Raw genomic sequence first — 12,828 nt, 5'->3', positions numbered from 1 at the left:
TCAGCAGAGGCACATGCTTTAAAAAAATTCATACACTCATGAACCAAACAGGATATGATTGAAAATACACAGAGATTTATGAGACCATTATGCCAATTTTCAAAATTTTGAAACAAAACTTATTCGTCATTTTTTTATTTGCTGTACAGGTGATATGTCATCCATTTTGAAACATGTTGAAAAGGAAGTACCATATGCTGGCATGCAATTTTGGAAGCAAGCGTCTGATCCCATCCTTACTCATGATGCTTTTTCATCGTTGATGTGGATTCTCTTCTGTCTTCCACACCCATTTTTATCATGCGAGGAATCTTTGTTATCCCTTGTGCATACCTTCTATATAGTCTCTATAACTCAGGTATGATGCCTGTTCTTTTATGCTCTAGTAATTTGACATTCCATTACCTACTAATTTTCTAGTTCATATTCATTGGAATGCAGGCCATACTTACTTCTTGTGGGCAGAAGAAATATACAAGGGAACCAGGTTTTCATGATTGCCTGATTACTGACATCTCCAAAGTTTTAGAAGAATCTGGATGGATCCAGCAGTATTTTGTTTCAAAGAATATGGATACTTATTCCAATACCATGGATGTAATTCGTAGATTGAGCTTCCCTTACTTGAGGAGGTGTGTGTTGCTCTGGGAATTATTAAGCACTTCTTTCTCAGAACCCTTCTGTAATAGGGATCATGTGCTACATGCCATTGATGATGACACAATGGACTACATGAATGGTGGTATAGTTGAGCTCAATGAAGTTCAGAAACTAGAAAAGATTTTCAAGATTCCACCACTGGATGTTGTTGTCAAGGACCAAGGAATACGATCTTTAGTTATGAAATGGTTACATCACTTTCACAAGGAATACGAAGTCTTTGTTTTTCAGTCCGTTTTGCATTCCACACCTGCGGTTCCATTCAAATTGATGCAGCTCCCTCATCTATACCAGGATCTACTCGAGAGGTTTTGTAATAATTATTACTCTTCAGTGACATTTAATGTTGCCCTTTTTCTTCATGGAAATTGTAGTTGATTCAATGATATGTGTGCTTCATTCAGGTATATAAAACAACGTTGTGCTGACTGCAAGAGTGCGATTGATGAACCTGCTCTATGCCTGTTATGTGGTAGATTATGCTCCCCGATCTGGAAGCCGTGCTGCAGGTTCTTATATTTTATTGTTATTAAGACTTGCTTCGTGTGCTTCGTATGCTTCGTATAGATGTTTGAATTATGTTGAACTGTTTTTCTTCTTTTTTCTCTCTCTTTTTTATATATATATTTTAATTTTAGCGAGAATTTATTCTACATTTGCAATGTACACATTTTAGTATATATTGGGTTTGTTGGTTGTTGCAACAACTCAACTTTTTTTAGGGAGATGCACTTCTGATGATATTGGATTGATATCATTGAATTAAATTTAAGCAAGATTTAAAGCCAAAGATAGTTTTGAATAAACCGTAGATCAAAGCAATTGAATGATGAAGTACACAAAAGTCATTGAATCAAACATAAAGGTGCAATGATTGAAGAAGTGAAATAGAAATGACCTAGAACAATAAGGTAAATGAAGGATTATATTAATATATTAATGCTATAAAATTCTATCATTTGTTCTTTTGTTTGGTTTTCTCTTCCTTAGTAGCTTTATGGATATTTTCATTTTTTTCTTTTTGTTTAAATAAATAATTTCTATTCAAATCTTCTTGATTTTTTTAATGACATATTTGTTCTCAACACTCTATGCTGTTATATTTCCATTGCAGAAGTTGTCAATTGGGTTGGGAGATGTGTACCCAAGAGAGAGTTGTAACATAATCGATAATTAAGGAGAATTTACTTGGCTATAGAATGGAAAAAAGGGAAGGAGAATGTGATAACAGTTAGAGGTGCAAATTTGTATTAAGAAGTGTGTGTATATATGTAATATGTCTGTGATTATATAGAGAAAGATGCTAAATATAAATGTGAAACTTACCTATTTCCCAAAAACAATATGCAACCTGAAAGTGATTCGTCCTCCTTGATGATATATTGCCCCATGTCAAGTCAGGTCTAAAATAGCCAGTTGAGTTTTCAACTCTTCTCACACCTTAATAGTCCTTTTGATGGCAAAACACCTAGAGGAAAACATTTGATGCAACATCAATGCCATCTTTGTATATCCATTCGTTAAGTTGTGGTGAAGGAAAAGAAATAGACCAACACAGAGCAAATCATATTTTCTTTACCTACATTCTTATTGATGTAGGGCTTTATTCTACTAGAGATTTTAGGCATATGTATTTTAGGAAGGAGTTCAGGAAATTTAATTAAGAAGTAGTATTTTACTTATTTAGGAGTTCATATTGATATAGTGTTCCTAATTAGTTTAGGTTTAGAATTTCCTCATTTGGGGATATTATAATACCTATGTAATTGTAGCAAACAGAGAATTGGAGAATTTCTTTATATTTTTCACATACAAAAATGATTTACAAGGATTCTAATTTATATACAAAGGCTAGGACTAAATAGGAAACTAATAATAGCTAGTAAATACAATGATTCTTAATTATATTCTAATTTACAGCTAATTTACACTACTTAAGGGATTCTAACACTCTCCCTGAAGTTGGTTTATGTATGTTGCAGATGCCCAACTTGCAAACTAGAGTATGAAACCCCTTTCAACTTAATCCCTTAGTAAACACATCAGCTAACTGGTCTTTCGATCCTACGTGAGAGATATTTAAGGAACCATCGACAATTTTTTCTTTTATGAAGTGTCTGTCAATCTCTATATGCTTGGTCCGATCATGCTAAACTGGATTGTGAACTATATTGATGGCAGCTTTGTTATCACAGAACAAGGATAAACCGCTAGCTTCCAGTAGTTTTTATTCCTCCATCAACTTTCGTAATCACAATAGCTTACAAATACCTTGAGCCATTGCTCTGAACTCAGCCGCTGCACTGGATCTAGCTGTCATATTTTGCTTTTTGATACTCTAAGTGACTAGATTACCACCAACAAAAGTACAGTAGCCAGGTGTCAATCTCCTATCATCAAGAGATCCAGCCCAATCTACATCTGTATCCTTAATCTGAAGATGGCCATGCTTTGAGAAAAGAATTCCAAAGTGTAGATTTTAAGTATCGCAAGATGCAGAAAACAACCTCCAAATGAGATTCATGAGGATCATTCATATACGGACTCACTAGACCTACTGCATATGCTAAATTTGGTCTGGTGTGTGAAAGGTAAATCAGTCTGCCAACCAACCTCTGATATCTCCCTATATCCACTGATTTCCCAACTTCAGCTTGCAATTTGTGATTTGCCTTAATGGGAGACTCTGCTGGTTTACAACCTAGCATTCCTGTTTTCTCCAACAGATCCAGTATGTACTTTCTTTGAGAAATAAAGATTCCTTTATCTGATCTGGCAACCTTTATTCCAAGAAAGTACTTTAGCCTTCCCAAATATTTGATTTCAAACTCTTATGCTAGTCGCTCTTTTAGATGAGCCATTTTTTCCTTATCATCAACAGTTACCACAATATCATCCACATAGACAATAAGCAATGTGATCTTACCTCTATAGTATTTTATAAACAAGGTGTGATCAGCATTGCTTTGGCAGTATCCAAAGGAAACAATAGCCTTACTGAACCTGTCAAATAATGCCCTAGATGACTGTTTTAGACCATAAAGTGCTTTCTTCACTCTATAAACTTTTTTCTCTAGTTTTCCCATCTTCAAACCATGAAGGAATTTCCATATACACTTCTTCTTCAAAATTACCATGTAGAAAGACATTTTTTACATCAAACTGCTGTAAATCTCACTCAAGATTTACTACACATGATAGTAAAATTCTGATGGTATTCATTTTAGCAACAGGAGCAAAGGTTTCCTGGTAATCTACCCCATACATTTGTGTGAAGTTTTTTGCTACTAGCCTAGCCTTATACCTTTCAATTGAACCATCTGCTCTATGTTTCACAGTGAACACCCACTTGCATTCAACTGGCTTTTTTTCTCAATGGAAGAGTAACAAGTTCCCATGTCTCATTCTTTGCCAGAGTTTTCATCTCTTCTACCATGGTTGCCTTCCATTTTGGATCAAGACATGCTTTTTTCCAATTATGTGGGATAGAAAGAGAGGAAACATATAATAGAAAGACTCTATAGGATGGAGACAGAGAATCATAGGATATGAAATTAGAGATGGGATGTTTAGTGCAGGTTTTAACACCTTTTCTGAGAGCAATAGGAATATCAAGATCATTATCAGAAGAAGGAAGAGCAGATTGAGAATTAAAATGAGGCTCATTAGGAACCAAAGGAGACTCATCACATACCTCAGGATGTTCAGGAATTTAATCCAAAGATTCGGGTTGATCAATAGTCTTCTGCTCGATGGCTATATCTGTCTTATTCCGCCGAGTATAGATTCTCAAATCTGGCCTATTCAGTCTCTTTTGAAATTTAGGTGACTCCCCTTGAGTATCATTGTTAGGTATAGGCTCTAAACCCAGATTTTTCCCTTGAAGTTGAAAGTTGGGAGAGGACAAAGAAGAAGGAAAAGACCCCTTTTCTTTCTTCCTATGCTCCCCCTGAAGAGGTGGATAAAAATAAGACTTAGATTCCCTAAAGATAATATTCATGCTCACGAAATATTTTCGTGTGGGAGGGTGGTAACACCTATACCCCTTCTGAGTACTAGAATAACTAACAAAGGCACACTTGAGGGGAGGTTCTAACTTCCCCCTATTAGGTTGATGAACAAAAAAAATACAATCAAAGACCTTTGGAGGAACAATATATGAATTTTTACCTTGCAAAACCTCTAAAGGACTCTTAAACTCTGAAGTCTAGAGTGGTATCTTATTAATAAAATATACAGCAGAAAGAATAACATTCCTCCAGTAAGGTTTGGGAATATTCATTGTAAACATAAGAGACCTAGCAGCCTCAAGTAAGTGTATTTTTTCTTTCAGACACCCCATTTTAAGCACTAATGTTAACACAACTAGTCTGATGCAAAATTCTATGCGACTTCAAATACTCCTGAAAATCTCCATTCATATATTCTGTGCCATTATCAGTTCTTAGTATTTTAACATGAGCATCAAACTAGGTGCTAATCATTTTGTGAAACTGCTGAAACATGAAAATACTTCATTTTTCCCTTTCATCAGATATACCCAAGCTAACCAACTACAACAATCAATAAAGGTCACAAACCATCTATAAACCGATAAAGACAGTTTGAGTAGGCCCCCATATATCAGAATGGATAGTCATAAAATGAACTGAAGCCTTATTATTTATTGCAGGATAAGATTGTCTAGTATATTTGGCAAACTCATAAGCATCACATACTAACAACTTAGTTTTGCATTGCTTAAATAAAAGAGGATAAAGTTTCTCTAAAACGATAAATGAAGGATGTCCAAGTCTCCTATGCCACTGGATAGTTTCTTCTTCAGCACCCATAAACTGTCCCAACATGGCTTGATCAGCACAATCATTCAATAAATATAGCCCATCTTGCAGTCTACCATTGCCAATTGTTTTTCCTGTTATCAACTCCTAAAATACACAGTGAGTAAGAAAAAATTCAATTTTGCAGTTGAGAGCTTTTGTGATAGAACTGACAGACAGAAGGTTAATAGAAAAGCTATGCACATGTAAAACAGAACTAAGACTTATAGTAGGAGTGCATTTAACAAAACTTATTCTAGAAATATTAGATAAGGATCCATCCGCAGTGCGAACTTTTTCTTTGCCTGAACATGGAGAATAAGATATGAATTTATTCGAAGAGCCTGTTATATGCTTGTTTGCTCCAGAATCTATAGCCTAAAATGAATTATTATGATTGGCAAGAAAAGCATTATCTGAGTTGACGAAGTTAGAAGAGGCAACTGTAGTGGATTGCAATTCAAGCTGTGATAGAAATTGCCTCAGAGTCTATACCTCTTCATTGGAAAACATCCCAATGAGAGTAGTATCTTTAGAAACACTCACAACCTTAGATATATTTGCTTGTGGTATAGCAGAGCCCATCCTTTTTCCTCCACGCCCTTTAGTTGGGCGGTCATGCAGCTTCTAACAGTGTTCTTTGGTGTGCTGAGATTTCCCACAGCAGTCACAATGTAAGTGATCCTTATCTGATGGACCATGTGACTGTTCTCATAAGGAGTTAGCAGCCAGCCTAGCCTTATCAACAGCTGTAGAATTGATCATGACATTCCTTCTGCTCTCTTCCTGCTGAACATAAGAGTATGTCTGCCTTAAGGTGGGCAAAGGATCCTTACCAAGCACTTGGACCCGAATCTGATCATACTCCACATTTAGTCCAGCAAGAAAATCATATATGCGCTCATTCTCAACCAATTTCTGAAACTTAACTGCATCATCTGGATATGCAGCCTGAAAGTCCTGATAAAAATCCAACTCTTGCCATAGACCACTCAATTCCGCATGATACTGAGCAACAGTCAACCCACCTTGTTTCATTCTATTAATCTTGTTTCTAAGCTTATAAACTTGTGCATCATTTCCAACTTGAGAATAAGTCTGAGAAACTGCACTCCAAATGGTAGCTTCACTGTCTAACAGTAAATACCCATGAGCTATATGAGGTTGCATAGAATTGATGAGCTATGACAAAACAAGAGAGTTCTTCGACTCCCACTGGCTGTAGATAGAACTAGCACTTTTTGGCTTTTTCTTATCTCCAAGATATACCCTTGCAGTCCTCTAGCTTGAATGAACTGTAGACAGGATCTAGACTATGTCAAATAATTAGTTCCATCCAATTTTACAGGACTAATTTGTAAAGAGGGATTATTACCAACAAATCCAGCCTTTGTTTTAGAAGCTTCTTTCTTTCCATCAGTCATTTCTCAATTAAAGGAATAGGTATTGATGCAAAAAGCAAAAAATTGGACAACGGAAGGTACCCAAAAAATAAATTTGCAAACCAGGTGTGAAAACACGTTGGTTAGAGGCGCTTTGGACAGTGAAGGTCGTCAACAAGAGACGCGGTTGGAGATATCACCGGAAAAAGGGTGCATGCGCCGGCACGTGAGGAATGGCGCAAAAACTTCTGGAGGCGCGTGAGCTCACGCGCTTCACCGGACGGTGGCGGGGCTTCGAGCGTAGGCCGATCGGCTGGTGTCCTTTCTCCTTAGGTGGGTGGTGATAGTCGCCTCCCTCCCTAGAACGATGTAGAAGCTGACTCACAAAAAACCTACCCAGAACTATACTATTTACGCCAAAAAATTTTGGCACTGCTCTGATACCATGTAGGAAATAGAAAATTGGAGAATTTCTTTATATTTTTCACATACAAAAATGATTTACAAGGATTTTAATTTATATACAAAGGCTAGGACTAAATAGGAAACTAATAATAGCCAATAAATATAATGATTCCTAATTATATTCTAATTTACAGCTAATTTACGCTACTTAAGGGATTCTAACAGTAATTTAGGTATTTTAGGAGAGCTATTGTTATTGACCTTTGACAGTTGGGAATCAATCAAATTTTAGAGTTTGGTGCTTTTCACTTTGATTTTTGTTGTGGTTCTATGTCACTTAGGGTAGACTTCGTTATCCTTTTTCATTAGCTTGAATATGCTTTGTCAATTTCTCATCTTCCTTTGTAGTGGACACCAGAAGACATAACTACATAAATTCCTAATCAAATCATCAACGCAGGTTTGCTTTGAAAAATTTTGATTAGTTATACAAAACATTCATACACAATTTTATGATTTATATATGTATCTACTACTACTAGAATTTCATTCATTGATATTATATGCCATTGACTTGTGTGTCATGGCTAATTTCAAATTGGAATACAAATCAAAGTAGTTGCGCTTCAAAATTGAGTTGCCCATAAAATATTAAAAATAGATAATGCAGAACTCTTGCTCACAGAAAATCTGGGATTTGGCTTGACATTACTATAGAGGCATACAGATATGCATAACAAACATGGACATGTAGGTGTTTTGGATGTCTTATAATTTTAAGTACAAATGATGGCTTCTAATTTGACAATAATTGTTTTGCTTCTGGTCAAAGGGAAAGCGGATGCGAACCTCATGCAGTGGCTTGTGGTGCTGGGATAGGTGTATTTTTGTTGATCAAGGTATGGCTTCTCATCTGGCAAGCCTATTCTGTTGTGTATTTTACTTGGGTGAAGTTATTTATTTGTTGTTTTCATTGCTATTCAAAGTGGTGATTAATGATAGTTTTGTCATTGTAGAGAACTACAATTTTGCTACAAAGATGTGCACGTTTGGCTCTATGGCCATCTCCTTACTTGGATGCATTTGGTGAAGAGGTATATTAATTTTTTCTACTTTGCTAAAATTGTAATCATGGTGTCTTCTGTGCTTTCTGTGTGTTCTAGGTTGGTTTTTTTATACCCATCCTTGTAATGTTGGCTGTTGGAAAATCTATTTTTCTTATAAAATGCGGGATACAAAACCTTGTATGCTGCACAACATGAAATGAAGGTGCATACGCTTAGGGATAAACATTTTCTTTTTGTCTACACGCATGGTACTATGCATGAATCACTTATCTGTTATGTGTGAGATTCCTTGGTATTTGGTTTATGATAGTTGGTCCTTTTAGCTTGGTGTATGCAAAGAATCTAGTTATGGAGGTTCTGGTTGGGGGCTGTCTCTATAGAGTTAGAACAAAAGAGGTGCATGGCATTCCTTGGCTTTTTAGAATAATTAGGAATGAGAAGGGCCTTTTACAATGTGGAAATGCTACTGTTATGTGTAAAGACTAAAGAGACATGAATGTATACTTGCTTTTTTTTATTTTTTTTAATGGAAAATACTTACTATTTTTGAATAATAGGAACTCTTGTAATTGGATTTGAAAATTTAGTCAATATTTTTTGTTTCTCGTGTGTGTGTGTGTGTGTGTGCAGGTTCTATAGTGTATTATTCTAGCATACATGAGCAATACCTCCTATAGTGTCTCATTTCATTTGTATGGTGCATACATGTGGAATTTGAAGCGTCTCACTCATCTTTGGTCTTGGTTTTGCCCGTATATTTTCCTTTTTTCCCTCCTTACATTACACTTTCTATTGCTATTGGATTCAAATTTTGGTTGGTGGAAATGATATTGCTAAGTTGGTCTAGATGTTATGAAGCCAAGGTACTCATAGTTATTTTATAGGTGAAAACTATCAAATATATGGATAAGTTTCATCAATGGGCCTTAAAATTATCACAATATATCATAATTGTCCCTTAAATTTAATTTGTGATTAAAACCACCCATTGTAATTAAGGTCACTTTTATCGTATGTGACAGCTACATTAGGGTGAAATATGATGGTTTGATGCCATGAAATCATTTGTGCAAAGCGAATGTAGAGATTTTTTTTCCCCTTCAAAATTATTACATGGGTTAGTTTTACCTATTGTCCCTCAAATTTAGCCCATTGTAATGGAATTGTTCTTGAACTTCAATTTGTAATATAAAACTCTTCGAACGTTGATTGAGTAAACAATAAAGTCGTTGTGACCTGTTTTTGGCGGTTTACAAGTTAAAAAGATTGCATGGTAGGCATTCTCTCTCTCCTTTGTATTTTCTCTCTCACCTAGTCACTCTTAGCTAGATTTTTTTCACTAAAAACTAAATCCCCATCCTCTCCCTTTTCTGTCCTCTGCTTCCTCTTCCTCCTCCTCCTTCTCTCTCTTCTTCCCTCTCTTTTCTCTATCTCCACCTATAGCAAAACATGCAAAATGGTATCTATGATGGTTGAAGACAGACTGGAAAAAAAAAAAAAACACCAAAACCCAAATCCCATTTGAAAATTAATAATTTCAAGCTCACATATTGGATTTCTTCAAGACCCATGGAACTCCAAATGTCCAAATTCAGAATCTCATCTTGGCTCAAGAATCTTCAAGGAAATCCAAAAGCTCCGCAAATAAGAAAAGTAGGAATTACAAGCCAAAGCCTAGTGCGGTAGCGCCAAACCGACAATGCGTTAATAGCCATAATCTCTACAAAATGCACATCCACCATTGCCAGTATTGCAATTGTCTTCGCCTCTACCTCCACCTCCACAATTGAGTCTTCAAGATTGGTGCCAACCTAATTGTTGCCGCAATCAAGTCAATCGTGATGGGTTTGGCTCCTAAAAAATTGAGTGTATGCTAGTTTTGATTAGGGTGATTCTAGGAGGGGAAGACATTTGGTTTTGGAGGCGAACGTGGATATGGACTTGTTGGATTTGGTTGCACTGTTGAATTTTGTCTTTTTTATGTTAATTTGTGAGGTTTGGGTCATGACACTACTATAGCATGAAGTAGAGAGAGAGAGAGAGAGAGTCGATTGGGGGGAGGGAAAGCTTGTGATTGCAATGCAAAGGCGTTGGCATTGGTGTTGGCGATGGCATTGGCAATAAAAGGGTGGTGGGTGAAAAGGGGGATTAGAAAATTGTGTTTAGCTTTTCTAGGGATTCATGATACAAATTGAAAAAGGATAGGAAGAAGTAGCAACAACAACAAAAGTAGAAAAAAGAAGAAGATGAAATTCGAAGAGGGTTAAATAGAGAAGGTGTGTGTGCGAGGGAGAAGAGGCATAAAGACAGAGAATAGGGAGGAGAATGTGTGTGTGTGTGTGTGTGTGTGGGACATAGTGAGAGAGAGAGAGAGAGTAGGGATGGGAGTGTGACTAGGTGTGGGAGAGAATAGGTAGGAGAGAATGGTTGCCATGTCAACCTTTTAATATTTAAACATTTAACCTGTAAACTGGCAAAAATAAGTCACAGTGACTTTATTGTTCACTAAATCAATGTTTGATGAGTTTTATGTTACAAATTAATATTCAAGGAGTCCCATCATAAGGGCTAAAGTTGAGGGATGATGGATAAAATTAAGCTAAGGTGAGAGAATCAATTTGGGCATCACTTCAACATTCCATGGATGGGTTGGTAGGATTCAAGCAAAAGTGATTGCAATGGTTTACTAATGTCTATGATTTTTAAATTACAAGTTGAAGCTGAGGGGCAGTGTTGAAATATAAAAATAACTTAAAAGGAGTTTTGGGTGAAATTTACCCTAATTATGCAAGCTTTTTCTTTTGGTTTTAAAATGTTGTATCTCATGTCATTTATTCCTTCTTTGGCTAACTTTATTAGATGTCTAGGATTAATCAAAAGCATCATTTTGGCCTAGTTGGTACTAAATTAGCAAGTTCCTTATTCGGGAGGTAAAAGGTTATGAATCCTAATGTCTTTACATGGTAAGAAGTAATGAGATAGTGAACTACTTGATGCATCATGATACTATTGTTCTTTAAAGTGATATTGTTGATGCATTTTTAGGTCAATCTTAGGAAATTGAAGATTAGTACTATTATGTAAAATATGACTATTTTCTATCTCTCATGTCTTATGACTAAGGAAGTAGACTAGTTTGTAAGTTGTGAGGGGAAATATAAGAATTGATAGAGAGGGAGGAAGTAGTTATAGAATTGTCAGAGAATATGTTATAATCAGTTAAGTGTGTCTGTGATAATAAGAGTGGACTGAGTATAAGATGTAGGAAAAACACCAGTGTATCTAATTCAAGAATCAAATACAACTATTATCTCTCTTCTCTATATTGTTACAAAATTTTCTCCCCTTTCTACTTCTTTTCTCTAGTCTTTTTCTAGCTTCCTTTCTCTATTTCTGGATTTAGTGTAGGTTTGATACATAACAAATAGGTACCAGAGCTTGTTTCCGAGTGGGTTCAGCTGAAAAAAATGGTTCATCTGAGTTGCACCCAAGCAAGAATCAGGTTTCTCTCTGTCTTTCTCTCTTCTTTCCCTCTAAATTTCTTTCCCCTTCTTCTTAAATTTCTTCTTTCTTCTTACCCTGAATTTTCTTCCCTTCTTTCCCAGAAATTTGTTCCTTTTCTTTTTCTACTATTTCTTGCACTGTTCTTCTTCTCGGTAGAACCCTGTTTCTGCTATTCTTTCTTCTGAGAATACAAATTCCCTTTCTGTTATCTTCCTTCCTTTCTTTCTTTATTCCTTGAAATACAAATTTCTCTCTATATTTCTTTCTTCCTTTTCTAATTTTTCCTTTGGGTTTCATCCTTCAATTTTGGGAAATCCTCTTTCTTCTTCAAATTTCTGTTTCCTTTTTTGAAATTTTCCATTCTTTTCTTGAAATTCTTCTGTATTGTTGAACTTTCTTCAATTTTTTTTCTTTTGTTCTTTCTCTTTGTTACCAATTATTAGCTCTGGAGTTCTGTTAGGGTTTCAGAGTTGGTACATGGAGGGACTGATTCAATTTGCGGTTTTTGTGAGTCGAAAATATGACTGGATCTGTGGTAGTAAGTTAAGAAATGGTTGGGATTGCTGAGCTGGAAGAAATAATGAAGGATTTCTAAGAGGAGTCCCAGGGGCTGAAGGAGGAAGTAAAGAAAACTTCTTTGAAAGTCAATTCTTTCAGGGAGGAATTTCGAACCTTCTTCGATATTATGATGAAAGATAAGGTTAAAGAAGTCTGCAGCAATGAGAATGAATAGGCCAAATTTGAGAACAAGGTTTTTGAGAACAGAGGACTGTTCTCATCCATAGGCTTCTTCAATTCTCATCCAAAGGATCAAGAGCCAAATGAGACTAAGATGCCTCAAGTGAAGTTTTCAATAAGAATAGCAAGGGCACTGAGATGGAATGGGATTTCATTGCTAATACATTTAGTGTGCGTGCGGATTCTAAGGACGAAAATGCTGAAGAGGGTGATAAGGGGCAATCAGATTATGCGATGGGGAAAGACCTTTGT

General features: G+C 36.0%; 1 protein-coding gene across 2 annotated transcripts in view; it reads left to right on the top strand.

Annotated features, from left to right (window-relative positions):
- The window catches only part of LOC110654925 (E3 ubiquitin-protein ligase PRT6), a 63,248-nt gene that overhangs the window by 28,703 nt on the left and 21,717 nt on the right, over nt 1–12,828 (top strand). The window contains exons 11-16 of one of the 2 annotated variants that reach the window (XM_021811065.2): nt 150–358; nt 442–968; nt 1,065–1,169; nt 1,775–1,897; nt 8,100–8,166; nt 8,284–8,330. In XM_021811065.2, the coding sequence (XP_021666757.2) occupies nt 150–358; nt 442–968; nt 1,065–1,169; nt 1,775–1,826 (893 nt within the window). In that variant the 3' untranslated portion in view covers nt 1,827–1,897; nt 8,100–8,166; nt 8,284–8,330. Of the gene's footprint in view, nt 1–149; nt 359–441; nt 969–1,064; nt 1,170–1,774; nt 1,898–8,099; nt 8,167–8,283; nt 8,362–12,828 lie in introns of those variants that run through there. The other variant, XM_021811064.2, reaches the window with a different exon arrangement.

This window comes from Hevea brasiliensis, chromosome 3 (assembly GCF_030052815.1).
Source record: "Hevea brasiliensis isolate MT/VB/25A 57/8 chromosome 3, ASM3005281v1, whole genome shotgun sequence".
NCBI lineage: Eukaryota > Viridiplantae > Streptophyta > Magnoliopsida > Malpighiales > Euphorbiaceae > Hevea > Hevea brasiliensis.
Note: the sequence above shows the minus strand (reverse complement) of the source record. Positions and strands in the feature narration are given on the sequence as shown.